The following is a 22,490-nucleotide window of genomic DNA, read 5'->3' on the forward strand; positions in this document are numbered from 1 at the left end:
GTAGTAACATGGGATTATTTACAAAAAAACTTCAAGTATATTGCACGCCGTTTGCAAAACTTTTTGAAATTCCTGCCCTGCTCCCCGAACTACAAGTGGCCATAAACACACTCTTTATATACATGTAAGAGGGTAGAGTACGTTTAGAAGGAAAGAAGTATTCATATCTAAACCAATTCCGTCTATCAATAATCCTGCAAACTTTTGGTTTGTTGCTATTTTCATGACCGGTCTAGATTCTAACAAGAGTTACCTGAGAAAGTGTACATTTTCTGTTGTCTTACAAAAGCACTGTTTACCATTTGGCCAATGTATGCAAACATCATCGCATAGAACCGTTCTTGTGTTGTATACAACTTCTATAACCTTTGGAACTAAACATTTAAATAGCTTTCATGAACATTTTTGAGTTGCCAACCTTAAGAATAATTCACTTGATTGGATATTTTGCCACCTGGGCAATTTCAAGAGATAGTTTGGCATATCCAATAAAGTAGAATCTAGTTTGACTTAAGTTGTGTCTTGAGTGTGTGCATACCGAAGAGTTGCCTAGCTATGGGGGGCAGTAATGGACGATGGGGGTTGGGGTGGGGTGGGGGGATCGGACTGTCGAAGAAGCTCAATCAGGAACGAACTCAGCATTCAAAACAGGACCAAAAGGATGAGTCGAGAAGACATTCATGAGAAAAACAAACAAATTCGGCGTTATTAACAAAGAAAAATATATGAAAGGCAATCATGAGAAAAAGCAATTGGCGTTTTCGTATAAATTTAATTTATTATAGTCTATGCATTTACATCAAGGTGAAAAATTCAGCCAACCGGCTTTCAATACAATTTTTGAGATATGAATACAATAAGCTACTAGAACTGACTTTTGACTGTGATTTATCCGTGAAGACCTGCTACTGTACTATATATGCAGCCTACATTCATGAGCAAGGTGAGATGTCCGCCGAGTCTCAAGTCAAATCGTCAGAAACTTGATACCCAGGTTGGAGCAAACAGAGGACAATTAACTCACTCTCTTTTGAAGCCTTAACTTCTGACTTAAATCCATTGTGAACATGAGAACCTTGATTCCATAAATCCCTCAAATTAATCCACAGACCGCACCTTTTCTCAGGCTCGTCAGGCCTGAGTAGATAAAGGTGGGTGCTACAGTCGTCTCCTGTTTTTCATACAATGTGCCCGTTCACATTCAACAACATATAATGTACTTTTTATGCCAAACCAAAATAGGAACCCTATCCTACCACTCCCAAAATCCTTTTATTCTAACATCATTATTATTTTCTTTAATTTAATTTAATGTAATATTATTTAATATTAATTATTATTATTATTTAATATTTAATATAAATTAATTTAACCAACAAGAAATACATATTGTTTGGTGATAAGAGCATCACTTTTCAATATCAGTATCAAATCAGAGTATTATCGTCCAGAGCCATATTTTTCGGTACTAAACAAATCTCATCAGGAGTGCTCTTATTTTAAATTGGTTGAAAAATGATTTTGTTAGGTTTTTGTTCGTTGCTTGGTCTCAAAACCAGGATGAAAACCTCGGAAGTCCATGTACAGCTGTGCTTTGCATTTTGGATTAAACACATTAGGTGATTTTAAACCAAACCATTGTTATTTTTACATATTACTGTATTATCCCCATATCCCACCCCCACCATCCACTTAAAACTCAACCAACTCTAAAGTTACAGTCAGTTACCTGCCCTTGATTTACATATTTTTAATCATTCCTTACAAAAATTAAAAAATTCTGTGTCCCACAAATTTCATTCAATGTTTAGTTTATTTAATGCTTTAGTTTTTCATTTTCAAACCTCTGACGTAAATTTCTAATTTCGTTTCTCCTGCACAACCATGATGTTAGTGTGTTGGAGTAAAACAAGATAGTGTGAAGATTTTGCAGGTGCCTTTCTTCTCCTTACACTGGTCTGGAATGTTATCAGAAATTTCAGCAAATTCTACACACACAAAAAAAACAACAGAAAAACAAAAACAAACAACAGCCACTAATATCACTGTTCCAAAAGTTTGTCCAAGACAAGATTTATCACCTTCGATACTATTTCACACCTTGTCGATATACATCATAACTAAATTGACCTTCGAGGTAACCTAAATAATCTGCAGGTCAATGGTCTATTTAAACAGATATCTGAGCAAATTGTGCATAAACTTGAGAAGCATTTTACCGCTGGTATAAAACCTTTCATGAAATAATTGCTTTGAACAACATTATATTACAGGTTCTTATATTCTCATATTTTTTGGCCTTTTATCAAACATTAAGTCAATATGGTACCTTCAATGTGTTAAATATATAATCTATTTAAACAAAGAGAAAAGCAACCGTATGGCTATATAGGGATTGCTATCAACGAAGGGCTGGAAAAGTTAGTTGGTAGAGAGTATGGTCAAACACCTGAGCTCACTGCTTTGTTGGTAGACCTATGGTTTGTAAACCTGACCTCTACTGCTTTGAATCCTGCTCCAGAAATTATAATATTTTTTTGCTCTTTTCCTGTTTTCCTCCAATTTTCCACTCAGCTTTCTATTTCTCATTAACAGATAAAACAAAAACAGCAGCTACACAGACTTGACATCCTCTGAAAGTGTTTTATAGAACAAAGTGCATCCTAGGCCGTAGATGTGCCCACCAAGAGAGACCAAAGAAAATTTCTCTCATTTAAATGCTGAGATTTTCTCTACCTCTCAAGTGGCAGAGAAATATTTTAACCTCATTTTCTGGTCTTGATCTAACATGCAGGTTTGAAAGTCTTCACAGTCTAGCTCACCCACTACAATATGCAGGTTTGAGAGTTTTTACACACACTCCCTTACAACATGCAGGTTTGAGAGTTTTTACACACACTCCCCTGCAACATGCAGGTTTGAGAGTCTTGACGGTCTAGCACACTCCCCTACAACATGCAGGTTTGAGAATCTTCAGTCTAGCACACTCCCCTACAACATGCAGGTTTGAAAGTTTTTACACACACTCCCCTACAACATGCAGGTTTGAGAGTCTTGACGGTCTAGCACACTCCCCTACAACATGCAGGTTTGAGAATCTTCAGTCTAGCACACTCCCCTACAACATGCAGGTTTGAAAGTTTTTACACACACTCCCCTACAACATGCAGGTTTGAGAGTTGATACAGTCTAGTACACTCCCCTACAACATGCAGGTCTGAGAGTCCTAATACAGTCTAGCACACTCCCCTACAACATGCAGGTTTGAAAGTTTTTACACACACTCCCCTACAACATGCAGGTTTGAGAGTTGATACAGTCTAGTACACTCCCCTACAACATGCAGGTCTGAGAGTCCTAATACAGTCTAGCACACTCCCCTACAACATGCAGGTTTGAGTCTAATACAGTCTAGCACACTCCCATACAACATGCAGGTTTGAGCGTTTCGATACAGTCTAGCACACTCCCCTACAACATGCAGGTAACTTGAGAGTTTTGATAGTCTAGCACACTCCCCTACAACATGCAGGTTTGAGAGTTTTGACAGTCTAGCACACTCCCCTACAACATGCAGGTTTGAGAGTTTTGACACTATCTAGCAGACTCCCCTACAACATGCAGGTTTGAGAGTTTTGACACTATCTAGCAGACTCCCCTTCTACGTGCCTGCAAGTTTGTTTCCTACTGTCATGTGTGGATAGCAAACTTGAATGGTTTGACGGTTTGTACCATCGTAAACGGTTCTTAGTCGGCCTCTAGTCAGCAGCCTTGGTTCCAGTTTTACTCTTTGTCGGTGTCTTTGCTTTCTTTGGTTTCTTAGGATGGAGGATCTTGATTCGACAGTAGGCCGGAGGGAGATGTTTGCCGAGGAACGGAGGGTTGGTGACATCGGAAACAACGATGATGTATTCACCTAAATACAAAAGAAACGATTGTCATCTTAGAGTCATCTTATCGGACAGTGGAGAAATCATATAAAATTTGAAACAAGGAGAATTGGTTTATTAATTTTCCTCTGACACTTGTTGCCTATCTGGTGGGATGTAATAGGCAATTTTTTGGGCTCTGTTTAGGTGTAACTATGACAACATGACATGGTAGGATAAATATCTTTGATGCTGAGATAACCAGAGATTTACAATAGCATGAAAAAACTTCACAGTCATATAGTTGCCATGACTCACTTATGTTGCAATAATAGTCTTCTATCTTCTACCTTTTAATACACAAAAAATAAAATCATTAATTTCAGAAAGATTTTTCTTTGAAAAATTTCAACAATGGGAGCCAAACAAGAAACCACTTTCTTATATATATATATTATTTCTTCCCCTCTTTAAACCAATTCTGTTTTATGATTTGAAAAGAATACTGATTTGTGTATCTCTTTCGTTGTGTATGATCAGCTACGACAATATTATCAGAAAGCCTAGACTACTATACTAGACTATTGATGGTGAGCTGCTTTGGAATATATTTTCATAATGGGGAAAAAGAAAAAAAGATTCACAGCTTGATATTTGATCTAAACAATGCAGCTCACAAAGAATGGTATTGTTATGGCTTTGCCACAACAGATTCCAGCTGTACAATATATCAGTAAAGTACGTGAGATACCCACTCTACTACACAATGCAAGATATTTATAAGCCTTAGGAACTTCCCCAAAAATAATGCTAGATTCTGCTGAAATGGTCTGTTTATCCCTTTGTAATGTAAAGTCTACTGAAGTGTAATGCAGAAAAAAACCTCTTTTTAAAAAAGAGTAAAGTTTAATTTTCATATTTCATATAAAAAAAAAGAACTGCTGCAGTCAATTTCAAGAATTTCAGTTATTTGGTATAAAATATAGTATAAAATATAGCGGCACTCACAACACAATGTAAGATATTTATAAACACTTTGGAACTTCCCATATAAACACTTGCTACAATGTGTGCTGACCTTGTTGGTTTTTACACTAAGTCATTGCTTCCTTATATTTTTATTTCCTTATAAGTGTGAGGTGTGCACAAAGCTTTATATATAAATCATGGTGTACATAGGCCTGTACTTATGATCTGCAGCACTTGTACAACACTCCATGTTACTTTAACGAAACATTTCCTGCCTAGAGGTGCACATCCTCACCTGGTCTTGCAAACCTTTCGTCACCGTAAAGCCTTTCTCGTTTGGCTTTGGTTATTTTGGGATCTTTGATCTTGTCAAAGTTCACTTGGTCTGGTGGTTGGAATGGTAGTTCATCTAAATAGAAAATACAAAGCCAAAAAAAAAGTGTGTTAATTATAGTTTGTATCAATTTAGTACAGATTTATACATAGACAAAACAACAGCTGCTACATGAGTTAATGGCTACTGAATTACATGCTAATCAAATATTTGTTGTCAATTTATCATATAAAATCAGAAATTTGTGTAACATGATATCTTTTTAGTAAAACTAAGTTATACTATGTGAAGAGCAATAACAGATCCAGGATTTTTCAAAAGGGGAGGAGGGGGTGGGGGTGGTGGGGTGGGGTGGGGTGGCTGGGGAATGTATTGGTAGATATAGAAAAAACTCAAATATAGGGCTGCATAATTATTATATTCATTTCAATATACAAATGCATGCTAACACTTCCCCACAGCACTTGTACTGCAATTTTTTCTTCTTTTTTTTCTGCTAAATTTTAATGCCAGCACAATTTCAGAAGGGGGTGGGGGGAACCCCCAGTCACCCTCCCTGTATCTGCCCCAGCAGGGTGATGACAGTGGGCAGACAAATATGTCTATGTAATTACAAAACAAACCATCTGCTTTCACAGAAGATGCAAAACTGACAAAACAGAGCACACAGCAGAAATTTGTGTCTGAAAACTCTGCTCTGAGGCATTTTTTCAGGAGCAGGATTAGGTTGTAAAGAAGTTAAATCAATTTCACACCAACATCATTGCTAGTGACAATGTTTTAAAGTTCTAGTTATATATACAAGAATTGTTTCAGTAAAGTTATTAAAATCTCTCAAAGATACTTTCATTAGACATCCAAGGTTTCAGACATGAAATAAACCTGATGCCACAGGTTCCAAAATTCATGTGTGGTGACCTATGGTTATCCCTGTAAACTTGATGAATTTGATCGTGAAAACAAATGTTTGATTTTGACACACATTGATACAGATTTGCCAGTTTTCACCTTTTGTTATAGGAACCTGTGATATCCAACATGCTAATATGTGCATACGACCAACGATTTCTGTGACGACAAATTTTCAAAGTTGTCTACGTATTGTACTGTTCTTGCCTTGTATTGACTTGTATTGACATCAGGAAGAAACACACATTTTCACAACTGTTGCATATCAAATCCACAAATTTCCACACATTTTCACATGATTTAGAAACACTTGAAACATGTGAATTTAACCTGTGAAGATTGGTGTTTTAACAACATCACAGTTGAGGTGGCACCTCTTTTGTTTGTAAGGTCATGATTATAACTTGTAGAGGTTTTAAATCTTGACATGCATTTTCACAGATGGTATTTTCAAGGTGTTTGATGAGTTGCAAATGACAATTTTTCAAGTTTGTAAAATAAAGGAGAGTTAAAGGGACATCGTTGCTCATTTACATAACAGAAGGATGTGCTCCAGGTTAATTAACAATAGATCTTTGTTATAATATTGTGTCGACTGACATCAGTTGCAGATATATCACAAAGTTAATATTAAAATGTCCTGAGCCAAGCTTTCTTAAATGTTATGACACACAAAGGAAGTTTAGAGAATGATTTTGACAAATGATGATAGATATGATCATGGTTTTCATATTTTCTGGGATGCGCATGATGAGACATGAAACAATGATAAATGACACAAGTTGTAGATATCACATCATTAATGGTGCAATCATGTCACATCTGTGCAGCAGAAATGATATGCGCAAACAACACAGACATTTGTAACTGTCTCAAAACATTATTATCACAAAGTTCTTGCTTTCATTTTGGGCAGGGTTGTCTGCTGTCACCACAGCAACGGTAGTCATGATCACCGAGGAGCATTATCACTTGCAATCGTGCTACAACACTGAACTTGCCATCATGCTATCACAGTGGATTTGCCATCATGCTATCACAGTGGATTTGCCATCATGCTATCACAGTGGATTTGCCATTATGCTATCACAGTGAAACTGCCATCATACCATCATGCTATCATGTTGAATTTGCCATCATGCTGAAGGTACCATCATGTTATCACATTGAAGTTGCTATCATACTAACATGTTATCATATTGAATTTGCTGTCATACTATCATACAAAGGAGTTGCCATAACACTTTTAAATCAAAGTTGCCATCACACTGTAACAATCAATTTGACCTCACAGTAAACAAATGAATTGCTGTCACACTGTCACAATGAAGTTGCCATCACACTGTCACAATGCAGTTGCCATCACACTGTCACAATGAAGTTGCCATCAGACTATAAGAAGGAAGTTGCCGTCACAGTCAAAATGAAGTTGTCATCACACTGTCATAAGGAAGTTGCCACCACACTGTCACAATGAAGGTAACCATCACACTATAACAAGGAAGTTGCAGTCACACTGTCATAAGGAAATTGCCATCACACTGTCACAATGAAATTGCCATCACACTATAACAATGAAGTTGCTGTCACACTGAAGTTGCCATCACACTTTCATAATGCAATTACTATCACGCTATAACGATAAAGATGCCGTCACACTTTTCACTAAGATGAAATGTTGGAGGATGTAGATGAATATTTTGTAGCTCATAAAAGCTTTGTGCAGAGAGCTGGCCAAATAAGGGATCAAAACTTACCGGTTGTTGATACGGTCAACAGATAGAATACAGAGAAGATGCAGATAGCATGCAAGAGAAGCAGCAGGGAGAAATAATCAAAACGGCAAAGAAAAAAAGGTTAAATTTATAAACAAGTAATTATAGAACATTAATACATGCTTAGAAGGGAAGGGGTAAGGCTGAGGCTGTAATGTTAACATATGATCAATCAAATAGGTCCAAGTAGTGGGAAAATACCTTCCATTCTCTGATCATTCTGTTTGGTTTAATTTAGTGCTAGAAAACTGATAATATTTTCTCACAAACTAGGTCAATATAAACACCACCCACCCTTCCCCCACCCCGTCATTTCACACGTTCTACTAATACATGAAAAGGAGAACAAATTCACAACTTAAGAGAGACAAATAAGTGGTTTTTGCTGAAAACATTAATAGCATTGGGTACTTGTGGAAACTGTTATATGACTAGATTTATTCTTGCTTAATGTTAGAAACAATATTTATACCTTTAAAAACTGTTGGAGAAGCTCTGAAGTCTATTGACTGAACAAAGAACACACTGAGCTATATAAAATAGTATGTTATACAAAATTAGGAACAGAAACTTAATATGGAAGCACAAAGAATATAGTTCTTCATGCAACTCATTTACAAGGCAAAGAATCGGTCTATCAAAAGATATAAAAATGATGAAAAGAAGAAATATATCACAGGAAATGTGACAAGGTTTGTTTGTTCACAGTAGTAATAGTTCAAGTTTACTGCAAGAGTCTATAATGTTATGGTATTAATAAACAGAATCTGAGACAGACACTTCAAACAAAGAAAGTGCATCAGTACCAATATAAGGTGTACACTTTAAAAGATTCAAGTGCAGTTAAAATAAGAATGACAACAGTCTATAATGTACAAAGAAAAAATTGTACAACACTTCAAAGAATGATGGTGCATCTTTATCTAAGATGGATATGTTATATTTCAAAGTGCAGTTTAATATGAATAAAAACAGTTTTAAGATGTTAATATACTGTACCAACCACAGGATATGATATAGATAATTTAAAGTGTTAAGTTTATCTACTTCTATCAAAGCTGAAAATTTCCAGAATCTGATGTGAAGTCTAAAATGTTAAAATGAAAAAACTTCTGGCTATGAAAGAGACACTTAAATTTTCAAAGTGTATCTATAACCATCTAAGATGGACACTGTCAAATATTAAAGGGAGTGTCCAAGAAAACAAATACAATTTACAGCAATACCACAAGTTTACCAAAACAGCTCTCTATCTAGGATTTACCTCACAGAGTGGAAGTGTGTATATATGCCAACTATCTAATAAAGTTAGTAAAGGTTATTAAACACAGAGCTTCTGAAAAGGATGAATGAAGCTATCTGCAATGTAGACAACCAATGTTAGATATGCTAACAAGTCATTGTAAAGAAAACAATGTTCAAACTTAACTTTTAAATAATAATGATCTAGCAGACAAGCACAATTCTTCACTTGCTTTTGGTCATTCATCAAATTGGGCATTGAAGTCATGAAAATGGCTTGTAACCATGGCAATCGTGAAGAACTTCTTTTATTCCCCCACATGGAAGAATCGATTATCAAATATTGCAACAACAGAAAATTGAAATTTGAATTCATTATGCATGCTACAAGTGCAAGTTTGCACATTGTATGTCTGACACAGCAAAAGGCAATTTTATCGAGAGAGTAAATATGCCAAAAAACATATCAGAATAATTTGTATTGAGCCTTACGACTTTATTAGGCAATATCAAGGAGGAGAGACAACTGACTGTACTCTTTATCTATTTATCTGCCAAAAAAGTGTCAATGTTGCTTTCCATATGGTGTCATAGCAACAAATTTTGTAAAATCTGATCAAAATGATGTTATTTCTCAAGTCTATGACCTTTTGCATTAAATGAAATGAGGTACTATAAGGTATTATGATGAACAGAGCACAGTTATATATGATATGTCTAATGTATGGTATGTCATGTTTGTAACATGAGGTAGTGCAATAGATTTGTACAATGTAAGGAACTCCACCTGAATGGTATAAGATGAGGTCCAGCACTTGAATTGAGTATTGCATCTAAACTGTAGGATGTAAAGTACTGTACCTGGATTGTAAGAGATGAGGTCTGTATTTGAATTGAGTGATGTGAGGTATCGCATCTTAACTGCACCTGAGTTGTATGAGATGAGGTCTTATACTTAAATTGAGTGGTGTGTGGTATTGTATCTATGATATGAGGCACTGGAAGTTTTTGATGAAAAGTATTGCACCTCAAAACATCAGTTGACGTACTGCAGCTGAATTTTGTTACACTATCATAACTGAAGGATGTGAGGTACTGGACCTGGACTTGTGCAATGTGAGGTACTGCATCTGAGGCACTGTACCCGAACTGTATAATATGGAGTATTGTACCTCAACTATAGGACGACCTGAATTGCATGATGTGAGGTACTGGAACCTGAATTTGTGCCCGAACTGTATAATATGGAGTATTGTACCTCAACTATAGGACGACCTGAATTGCATGATGTGAGGTACTGGAACCTGAATTTGTGCAATGTGAGGTACTGCATCTGAGGCACTGTTCCCAAACTGTATAATATGGAGTATTGTACCTCAACTATAGGACGACCTGAATTGCATGATGTGAGGTACTGGAACCTGAACTTGTGCAATGTGAGGTACTGCATCTGAGGCACTGTTCCCAAACTGTATAATATGGAGCATTGTACCTCAACTATATGGCCTGAATAGCATGATGTGAGGTACTGTACCCTAATCAGTATGACATGGTGTAATGAACCTCACTAATATGAATCTAACCACTAGAAATCAATATGATGGTGTTAATGATTTAAAAGGTTGTGTTAATGTGGACACGCTAAAGCTATGCGACGTGTTAAATGAAGTTAACGATTAGTAAACACCACAAACCATCCGGTGTTAGACACAGTAAGCCAAATTCTTTGTCACTCTCCTCTGACAATCCCTCAAATACTTCACCTATGTTCTTCCCCATTTTGGCACCAATTTTCAACTGCTGGGCGAGAGCTCCTGTTTTGGAGTTCCGTACTTTAGCCTTAGCCTCCTCCTCCAGATTAATATCCAGGACAGAGAAGGGGCGATACCCTGGGGGTGGAGGCGGTAGGCTGATATCCTGAAAGGTGGTAGGCCAAGAAAGTGATCAAAAACTATACAGACTTGTGGATTTCTTATCCCTTTTGGTGGTATGAAGTTGCAAGATATTCACCAACCCAAAACAACCATTCAAGTCAGAGTAAAAGGGCTATTTGTAACTCCATTATTTTGTTACAATAAAAGAAAAAATGTTGCTGTTGTTTTGATAAGGTTGTCCCATTATTTCCATGTCACACCTCATGAATGCCAATTTACTTTGTTAGTTTGATGAGATAGCTTCATAATACCACTTCCGAACCTCATAAATGAAAACCTCATAAATGAAAATTTACTTTCTTAGTTTGATGAGGTACCTTCATAATACCTATTCCAAACCGCATGAATGCCAATTTACTTTGTTACTTTGATGATTTAGCCTAATAGTACCACTTTCTTACCTCATAAATGCCAATTTACTTTGTTATTGTGATGAGGTAGCCTTGCAATGCACCTTTTATACTTCAATAATAAGCAGTATAGTTTTCTTAGTTAGAGGAGGGTGTCTTACAACATCTCTCTTACACACCCAACTAAGTTAACTTTGATTGAAAGATTGCACCTGTGAGATCAGTCCTCAGGGAAAAACCCTCTCACAGCAGTTCATAATTTGGATATCAGAGTCAGGATAAACCTGACATTCATAAGCAGGTAACCAGGTCATTAACCTTCCTTCCTACTAGGCAAGGCAAGGTACTTTATATTTGAGCTGGTAAAGAAAATATCAATTATAACTCTTGGAGACCAATACATCACTTTGGCTAATAGGACAGTAGATACATTCGTCTTTAGAAGGAAGGTTGGTGACCCGTGAAGCCGGGTCACAGAGGGTGCACAGTGTTAAAAGGTTACCAGGACATTCTAGGCGCGGTAGAATGAGGTGCATAGGTTGTGGGGAGACAGGTAAGCGAGGAACGAAGTAAATACATTCGTCTTTAGTAGGCCTACTTATCGAAACACCATCAAACTGATCAAAAATATTGAAACAAAGCTTTCTAGTGGTCAAGTTTGATGATTCATACCAGGTATTCAAGATTAATTTTCTACCAGGACCAGAGAAAAAAAATCAGTTGGAGCAGAGGAAACACAGAGACCACAGCAACATTATCTCATTTTCTTCTTAGACTGAGCAATGTGAAGCATAGGTTGGTAGGGTGATACAGCCAGCATACAGACTCAAGGGCCCAGATAAATGCTACTGTATAAAGTGCAACATTGGGGCCCATTTTATTCAGTGGCTGGGATTGAAACCTTTTGCTGGCCAGACTTGGCCCACAAGCCAACTTTTGAGAACTGCTGATCTAAACCAGTTTTAAGACATGAGGGGTTTACTAGATATAATTGTAGTAATGTCCAGTATTATTAGAGAAGCAACTAAATAGTGTTCAATGAAATTGAATGTCACAACTTGCTTCATAAACCACATTCTTTGCTCATTTTTCTAACCTGTAGCCATGTGACTATCGGTGCACCTCAAGCAACAGGATGCACGATTCCAAATACATACTTTGGGAATTTGTTACAAAAATTCCAAGACTGTCAGAGACTTGGAAAACTGCTTCTATCAACAACAAAAATTAATGACTTCTTAAGGACCTACATGATTAATGGATGGAAATTCTTGCTATGTACTGCAAGAACCATGTGCTTATTTTTAAACTACTAACATGTATTTGTCCACCTGAGAGAAATATATTGCACATAAGACACTGGATGAAAACAGTCTCGATAGCTACAGGCCGGTGTGAAACATTAAGATTCTTGCCAAGGTTATTGAAATGGCTGCTGCAGATTGCATAACTGAGCACCTGTATAGGAATAACTTGACTGAAAAATATCAGTGTGATTGTAAGCCTTTCCACTCTACCGAATCAGCTCTTCTACATGTATGATTTCATATCTGCCACTGACAAGCAACAGGCTAATCTTCTAGTTGTGCTTGCCTTCAGCACAGTATTTGGCACTATAGACGATTCAATATAAATTCTTAACCGCCTGCATCCACATTTTCATGTCTCAGACATAGCACTACATTGGTTTAACAGCTACCTTCATCATCGGAGAGACAGGGTGAGCATCTCCTGCATCACATCATGCCCCATGCTATGGACTATGGCTTCCCACAAGGATTGATTATGGGACGGCATGGGTACAGCATTTATACGCATCCTGTCTGCAAGATACTGCTCATCAATAACATCGGCTACCATACAGTATCTATGCTGATGATACTCAAATGTATGTGATGTTTGATCTTAATACTGCTGGTACATATGATGATGCTCTTTGCACACTACAATCGTGTATGGCAAACAAATTAAAAACTGTAAGATACTCAACAACTTGCAACTTAATAATAAACTGAATTTTCTAGCCCTGGCTTATCGAGATCTGTTTCTCCTTGCAGCTGTGTTACACTTGAAGTGGGTGATGCTCAAATACTGTAGCACCAACAACATCACTCAGGAATGTTGGAATAATGTGACTGATCAGAGATCTACTAACACTGTTATAGTGTGTTAGTTCCATCTGCGCAAATTTGACTCACATACGCAGTTTGAAGGATGAATCAAGCTGCAAACTGGCCATCCAGTCCCTTAAAGTATCAAGGAATAGACTATGGTGATGCATTGCTATTGGGAGCCACTAAACACTATCTTACACGAATTCAAAGACTGCACACAGAGCTGCTTGACTAATATACTTAGTTGGACGAGACCATCCCAGTAGTGTGTCATTGCAATGTCTCCATAGCCATTAGTGCAGAACTAGATCTAGCTGCTCTAATAATGTTTTACTCGCTCCTGTTAGATCTGGGAATGGTGAAAGGTCCTTTAAATTTTCTGGAGGTAGGTCGTGGGACAGTCTTCCCCCAAATTTAAGATGCTTGCCAAATGTTAATATTTTGAAACGCAATATGAAAACTCACATATTTTGTTTAGATGTCTGATATTTGTTGTCTATCTCTTTGCCGTCCTATTTGTGCTTTTGGATGTTTACCATTTTTCTACTGCATAATATTGCATATGTGTTTTGTTTTGAGGGCTCCTCTGGAAAGCAGTGTTTCTGCACTGAGCAGGACAATAATATACAAATAAAAAAAATAAAAAAATCATAATTGGCTTCCAATAAGGACTCGTATTAATTTCAAAATCCTCGTCTATGTGTATACAAGTGCTTATACTCTCTGGCTTCAGATTATCTCTCAGAACTCATTATTCTGGCAACATCAACTTACTCTACTCAATCCTTGAATGACAAATAACTTCTCAATATTCCACAGAAACGAACTGTCATTGCGAACTGTAACCGGTGATCAAACTTTCCTTATAGCTGAAACACGCTCATGGAATGATCTCCCATGAAACGTCAGGGAAACCAAATCCATTCAAATCTTAAAGTCCCACCTTGAAACTCAACTTTTTGGTTGATCATACATAATTTTAGTTCATATTATGTGTGTATATTTTCTCCATGTCGTAGTGTATTTATGTTCTTGTTTTTGTATTGTGTATTTCATTATTTATTTTGTCTTGTAAAGCACTGTGTTCACTAGTAGGGCGCTTTTGAAATGCATTTTTGGTATTTGGTAGGAATACCAATTGCAGGTGATTCTGGTCCCTGTTTAGCTACACTTAATAGTACAAACACACATAGTACTAGAAACTGTATGGGTATATTGTATTATTTACATATTATCCATTCTGGGCTCTCAAGTTCATATGAGTAGGAACTTCTAAAGCATTCTTGAGAATAAAAGTATGTTTACCCCTGCAGTCGTTCCGTAACACAAGAGTAAACAGTTGCTTTCCCATAGTGTGTTAGCTTTTCCCCCTGACAAAGCAAATACTGTAGAACTCACAGCTTGGATGTTACACATTTTCAAAACCAGCCTAGGGCTAGACAAACACCCTTTCTTATAGAGACCATGTCATACTTAGGCCACGACGGTGTAACAAAGTAAAGAATTAACAAAGACCAGGACTTTGAGGTTATGTGAGATATCACCAGGGATCTCAGTCTTTGTTTGGACATTTCAATAAATGGCAATATAACCTCAAAATATTAATGAATAAATCACATTGTTGTCGACTCCTACGGTAGGCTAGGCATAGGAAAAAGGAGGAAATGGTGGGTAATTTTGGAAGTTGTTTGGTACAGTTGTGTATTAAAAACTTTACAGATTTGCTGGCATGTTTAAGCTGTAGTATCCGATGTAAGTGTTGTAATCTATCATACATTTTTGTTGTACGAATTTCAACAAGATGTGCTTTTTGAGTTATTGTGTCACACACAGACTTCAGATGTTGACCTGCAGTTATCATCTATTTAGAAGGTCTTTATATAGAGACTTTGTTTCTCTTCTTGTAACTAACTTGCAGGAGCCGGGCCTTGCACGGCTCGATCAGAAGTTTTCATTCCGACCATGGTTCTTCTTGTAACTACTCCCTGTTCAGAGTGGCCTATAGTGTTTTATTTTACCTGTGTACCAGATTCTGTAACTACTTTTGATATAAAACTTGTCTCCCTCACCAGAGAAAACTTTTACACCTTGTGATTCTTCTTATATGATCAAATTCTAAAAGTTGTTTTACTTGGAGAACTACAACAAGATGAGCCTCTCCATTATGTATTACAAGAACAATTGGTATGATTAGAGGAACATCTAAGCTGACAATAAATCACGAAATTAACAACTCAAACTTTAAACAAAGACAGATGCAGTTTAAAGCTAGCAAAACTAACATCAAAAGGTGAAAGGGAAGAACATAAATGAACTATGAAGGTAAACTGAAAATGGGCAAGAAATACAAAACATCAACTAAGAACCCTGCATAACACACACTTAATATCACAAAGTCCCTCTGCCCTTCTAAGAAATCACTGAGAATAAAATATCTGTTCCTACCTAAATCTACAAAAAAAAAAAACACACCAGAAAGCTAGTCAGCTTTGTGATTCCTTGCCATACAATTGACTTTGACCACACTGTAATCACCAAAAACATCATAGCAGCGCATAGATTCCTTATGCCTCCAATAGGAATCGAAAGAGAAAGAAACAGCCAAACACATGTATGACAACAGACAAAAAAATTGGGGGGGGGGACTGAAGTTCTTCATAACTTTGTGGTAGAGGATGGATGCCTTAACATTTTGGAGAGTTTATCAGGAAAGATTAGAGAAACCCTGCATGATATTCCAAACCTAATACTGCTTGCAAATAAAGGTAATGGCCTTGGTACTAAATAAGGAGTTGAAATGCCATACATTGGGGCTATAGAGACATGCATGAGCTTGATATTTTAACATGCAAATTAGATATTAATGATTGCACAGGAACGATGCTGAAGTACAATGCAACAAAAATTCTAAAAGACCAGCAAATGTAGCTTTACCTTTACCTCCCCTTGACTTGCCCCCCCTGGCCTTCCCCTTGGTGCTTTTAGCACTGGTGGGAAGGGGAGTTGCAAGGGGGGACACCGGGGCAGGGGTCTCTCCCGTAGGAGGAACACCTGGTAATATTAGGTTCTGAAAATTAATGCAAAGGGACGATAATTGAACTCTGTGATTTTAAACGTTTTGTTGAAAGTTTTCTTGAACCACTTGTTTTAGTATGCCCCGCCCCCCCCCACCCACCTCACAATGTAACAGATATCAACAGCTGAACTACATCCCTGTCACCATTCACCCATTCCAGCTCTCTTGTTCATTGATTAAATTAATTTAATGCAAAACTGCATTTCAATATCCTATGCTTCCAGAGCCTCCTTAGGATCGACTGTTAACACCCCCCTACCCCCCCCCCTTTTAAGTTAGAAAATTGAAATTTGTAGTGTAGTGGTATCTTAACAATAGGAAACCATATTCAGCAATTGATTGATCATATCAAACCAGAATATTACTGTCTTGCAGTATTACACAATGAGAGATAATAATTTGACACAAACATATTTTCTTCAGAAAAAGACTGTTATTTCAAGAAATAAGTTCTTTATTGTAATGTAGCTGCAACTTCAAAAGCATTCCTCTTCTGCAGTCTACCTGGTTACCTTTATTCCTTTAAATCTTATTTACTGATGTTTTGGCTACTAACAGAGATTCAATTTATCAGGAAAAATTACACCTGGCTTGGTTACATCATCACTGGAAAACCCTGTTTCTAAAGCATTCCTCTTCTGCAGTCTACCTGGTTACCTTTATTCCTTTAAATCTTATTTACTGATGTTTTGGCTACTAACAGAGATTCAATTTATCAGGAAAAATTACACCTGGCTTGGTTACATCATCACTGGAAAACCCTGTTTCTAAAGTTGCCTGCATAATTCCATTATTCACAACATAACTAAAGTTGAAACACGTTAATTATCTTCGCTTAGTCTAGGAACTCTCTCAAATTTGAATGTCTTTACAGATCATGTCATTAAAGAACTAAATAATGGACACAACTCGCCCCTGGTCATATCCTCATTGTTCCTCCTGATATTTGGAGGAGTAATACCACCTATTCATCTCTGTGACAGGTACAGTAGAGGTGCATGGTTGTATTTCCCTCATTAGTTCATGGTATTACTTACTTCAAATTCCACTTTTCCCGACTGGCTTCTTTTATCGGAGACAGGAGGTGGCACAGGTGATTCACTCATATCTCTCTCCTCTCCCTGACCTTTGACCTCCGCCTCTGTATTGCCTTCACCAACGTCATTACCTATCCGTTAACAGTGAAAAAAAGAAGAAGTTACATCTTACAGATGAATTTTCCCCCCTTTCCACAATTTGACTTCATATGTGTCCTACCACATCTTTAAATTTCAGAGCACTGTAGAAAACAACACTCAATGAAACAGTTTCTAATTTGAAACCATAAGCAGCATTGTCACCAAACGCATTGACCAAGCACTTGGTCATGTGAAAATGTGTCTCGCTAATGGAAATAATCTCAAGAACTTTTGAGGCCACACCTCAAATGATTAGAGTAAAACCCAATTATAGTTAGACAGACAGCCCAAAAGATTGGCAGACGGTCAAACAAACATGTCAATATTCACTGGTACAAAACTCAAAATCAAAATGCTTTCTTACACGAGCTGACACTGTGCTATATTTTTGCAATTTTCGACAGTTCTCAGAGGTTCTTCTTCCAAGACAGTTAGTTTTATCACCTAATGTTTCACATTCCATAAACATACTCAGGATTGGAGGAAGTGTTTCTGAGAGAGCGCCACCTTTTACCTTGTTCTGCAATATTTTAATCTGTTCTGCATTACTCAATTAGCCTGAGCTGAAAAGCTGTGCATATCTTTATTTATTTCTAAATTTTGTTTAATTCATAGGGAACATGATATCCTTCTAAAAAAATTTCACTTTAAAAAGGTGTCTTGAATGCCTAATACAATGAGTACAGGTAAACCAATTTAAATCTAAAATTCATAGTTTCAACAAGATAGGCTAGGTTTCATCAGACAGAAAGCACAAAAAAAAGGGGACATAAGCAAGAAAAAATAAAAACAGTAAAGTATCTGTATTTGTTTTGAATGTTGGCAAACTGTTCCATGTATTATTTTTTTAAATTTATTCATTTATCGTTATTTTTTTTTTAATTTAAAGAAAAAGACGGTGTGACCAAGTACGAGTGTATTTTTGCAGTTATGCATTTAAGTGGCCAGCTATAGCTGCTTGGTAAACTCAGCTGGCAAATACAAAGAACCCTTTTCGCAAATAGTTGTTCATTGTTTATTTTAACGCTAAGTTAAATTACTGCGCAGTTTCACTTTGTTTAGCCGCTGGTTCTTTTTTCGTAATTCAAAGCTTTCATCTTCAGATATATGTCTGGTTTTCACTCCTCATTATTTGGTTTGAAATTGCAAAATTTAAAAAGAAAAAAAAAAAAATGGTATGAATTCTATACCATTATCTACTTTTAATTGTAGTCTCTACTTTTTGATGAAATTTTATTTCATCATGAGGCTCAATAAATTGAGAACTAGAACAGACATTCAACTCTTCACAAAACTTAGGTCTGGTTCTTTCAACAACTATTAATAAGCTACATCTACTAGGTAACTAGAGGAAACTAGAGCTAATTAGATGCTGCTGAAAGCATCGCAGACAGCCCAGGGGTAGCTCACACAGTTGGCTGCCAGCATATTACCTGTTGAAGGGAAACAAATGACTAAAAAGCAACTTCTTGAGTTGGTTTTTTATTAAATATTTGTGATGATCTCGACGGCTTTTTAATCAAATAGCACTGTAGTGTATCAGTTGGACTAGTTATGTTTCAATTCTTTCTTTATAGGGCTGCCATATTTATTCAGGGTGTTGTTGTTCCACAAAACCTGCTTTAATTCATTTATTAACTTTTGATTTATTATTTGTACATAAAGAACATGCTATTTTAAGTTTTATAACTCTTAACTGTTTTTCATATCCTATTTATAAATATGTACTTTCATGTATTTATACTGGATTTTAATAAACTTGAAACTTGAACTAGTGGGAGACTACCTTCAATAGCTATGATGATATGAACAACTTCAGTCCAATTTCTGATATCCAAACTAGGCTAATCTTTTTAAATTACAAATTTGTCAAAACCAAATGATATCCAATGTCATCCAAGAGTGCTGTGCACATTAGTCCATATGAAGCCAATAGAACAAGGTTTGGTTGAGTTAGCAGAAATCATATGACAGTGGATTAACATTTAGGCTTGCAAAGAGGAGTAGAACACCATTCATCTATTTAACCCTTAAAGGGAGTAAAGACTCGCGCACAAAGAAATGTCTGATTTCGGTAATCTGACCTAGTTTCGAATGAGGTGTAACAGAAGTGTTAGACACCACCATCGATCCCAGAAAATACACACACACCTTGCTACCGTCGGTAATTAGACACTAGTGTACAGTCAATACACGCAGCTACAACACAGTGCACATGGCAGCGATGGACATCTCAGGTCCAGATGAAAGATAAATAACTTGGAAACCCAATATAAGTATAGACACACATTAATAGCAAACAAATTTTCTATTTTCTTGAAACATGATACATATTTAGACTAAAAATTCTGCAAAAGGTCACCTATTTGAAGCTGTATTTAGTGTTTGGTTTGTGTGTACATCGCTGTGACTGTGTGTGCAACATTCACAGAAATAATTCAACATCACTCAAGCTAATTAAGATATGTAAGTGGTTGTTGCTAGTTATTAGACGTTCAATCCAATACACCTCAAGTTTTGCATCCCACAAACTAAATCAAGTCTTCAAAGCTTTACTTGCAGGAAAACTTTAACAATTTCTGACTAATTTCATTTAATATCTTGAGATTTTTGATGGACTCATTTCATTTAATATCTTGAGATTTTGATGGACAACTTTCATTCAATCTCTTGAGATTTTGATGGGCTTATTAGAAGTTGCATTTTACTAAAAGTAGCTCATCTTGACTTGAAGGAGCCGAGTATTAAACCAAAGGACTGTTGTCAAATTCAACAGACATTGCAGCTTTGAGTCACTTACTTATCTCCTGTGGTGGATCAATAGACCTAGTAACTACGTCTATGCCTTCTGGTTCAACCGTCTCCTCTATGGTAGGCTTGGAAGATGCTTCCTGTGGCGATGTGTTCTCCTTCGGTGGAGCCTCTGTCTTGTCCGTCTCTAGGTTAACGATAGATTCTGTACGACAGAAAGTGAAAGAAACCAGACCCGTTTTTTACAGCAGAGTTGACTTAGTTTGCCGTGAACAATTGGGTTACAGTTAACTGCCAGTAACAGTTAGTAGATAACTTGAAACAAAGGCGAAACTTTGAATACCAAATGAGAAACATTCCCTACTTGCTCATTCACTTTAAGTTTGGTGAACAAGGAGGGTGTTTGACCTACTTTGACCTATAGCCTATTTAGTTGGTTGGTTTCCAAAAGTTGCCAACCACATGCAATGAGATGCTTAAAGTGAATAGTATTTGATATAGAGCAGAAATACGCAACAAGACATTTAAGCTAACATCTATACACTGATTTTTATACATAGCTGATGTTATATATGTTCAATGCCTTAATCCTATAATGATTTTAATTACATTTCATTTCAAGTAATGATAAGGAAAATGTCAAGTGTTTAGACCAGTTCTGGTTGACTCTTTGCACAGATGTGATTAACAGTAGATAAAGTGTTTTGGCAATAAATCTTTTGGAATCAAAACTGGACGATTTTTTAGTTCTTGTTAATTCACATTCTTTTGGTGAGTGCAATGATTGAGATAACTGAATAGAAAATACCATCACTTCTGCCTCATAACGTATAAATTCTATAATGTATAAATTCTTTTTACAAATTACAATACTTCATGAAAGTAGAATAGCAAACATACAATGATTGAGATAACTGAATAGAAAATACCATCACTTCTGCCTTATAATGTATAAATTCATTAAAATACAACATTTCTTTAAATTCATGTCTTTAATGTCTTTAATTTAAAACACATCTTGCATCAAATGTATCTGTAACTATTAACAAGGTGTTGAGCTGGGTTTTAGTAAGCAGGGGCTAACTTTTCTTTATCCTATATCTGCCATATATATATATATCTATTATTCATCCTTTTGAACATATCCTTGGTAATGCAGACAACATTCATGAGGAAGAATAGAATTCTGAAATTCTCACTTCCCTTTCCCGAAATTGTTTCACACGCATGGCACATTTTACGAATGATTTATAACCGAAAGAGAGAGACAACCATCAACCGCGAGTGAAAATTTAATACATAACACCAAGGAATTACAAAGTTCCAATTACATCCCCTTCCCTTTGTGCTCTCATTAAAATACAGACCGTTACCCTCACAGGAATAACTTGTATTACCTGGAACGTGTCGAGATGGAGGAGACATTTGCAATGAACATCAAACGTGCAACTGGAGAGCGCAAGAGTACAATTGTGGAACCAAATATATAGCGTTCCATGTTTTGCGTTTCTCCAGCAAGTTATTACATTTCTTGAGATGATTTGGAAGAGAAGAACGAACGCAACATTCGGGCGGCTTTCGTGAAACGTGGAGCTTGTTTAAACACAAGTATGCACGTTGGTCTGCACTGCATGTTTGACTATTATGAGAGTGTTAGTGCATGGCAGTATATATCTAAAAAGCTTTACTCTGAAACCTCATCGGTAAACAAATATTGCCAGGGCAAATCTAAAGGTCTTTTTTTTTCCTCATACTGGTTGTCGGGAAATTAATCTGTTTATCCGAAGAAATGTAGCAGCAAAATAACAATCACCAATATACACACTGTAGAGATGTGTAGGTTGGTGCATAGAACACTAGGTTTGATTGGTGATATCAATTTATCATGTTACATATTGGAGAGTAATTAATTAATTAATTAATTCCGTGAAATCTGAATTTGATGTACTGGTCCTCCCGTGGACCACCTCCACGACTGAACTGGTTGTC

General features: G+C 36.6%; 1 protein-coding gene across 7 annotated transcripts in view; it reads right to left on the reverse strand.

Moving 5' to 3' along the window:
- Window positions 1-752: 752 nt before the first annotated feature.
- The window catches only part of LOC139975865 (MORN repeat-containing protein 1-like), a 39,317-nt gene continuing 17,579 nt past the window's right edge, over window positions 753-22,490 (reverse strand). The window contains exons 9-13 of one of the 7 annotated variants that reach the window (XM_071984129.1): window positions 20,551-20,706; window positions 17,610-17,740; window positions 10,862-11,015; window positions 5,134-5,223; window positions 753-3,916 (exon numbers count right to left, since the gene is read on the reverse strand). In XM_071984129.1, the coding sequence (XP_071840230.1) occupies window positions 3,759-3,916; window positions 5,134-5,223; window positions 10,862-11,015; window positions 17,610-17,740; window positions 20,551-20,706 (689 nt within the window). In that variant the 3' untranslated portion in view covers window positions 753-3,758. Of the gene's footprint in view, window positions 3,917-5,133; window positions 5,248-10,792; window positions 11,016-16,430; window positions 16,564-17,609; window positions 17,741-20,550; window positions 20,707-22,490 lie in introns of those variants that run through there. The other 6 variants (XM_071984127.1, XM_071984126.1, XM_071984130.1 and 3 more) reach the window with 6 other exon arrangements.

Source organism: Apostichopus japonicus, chromosome 11, assembly GCF_037975245.1.
Source record: "Apostichopus japonicus isolate 1M-3 chromosome 11, ASM3797524v1, whole genome shotgun sequence".
In the NCBI taxonomy this organism is placed as follows: domain Eukaryota; kingdom Metazoa; phylum Echinodermata; class Holothuroidea; order Aspidochirotida; family Stichopodidae; genus Apostichopus; species Apostichopus japonicus.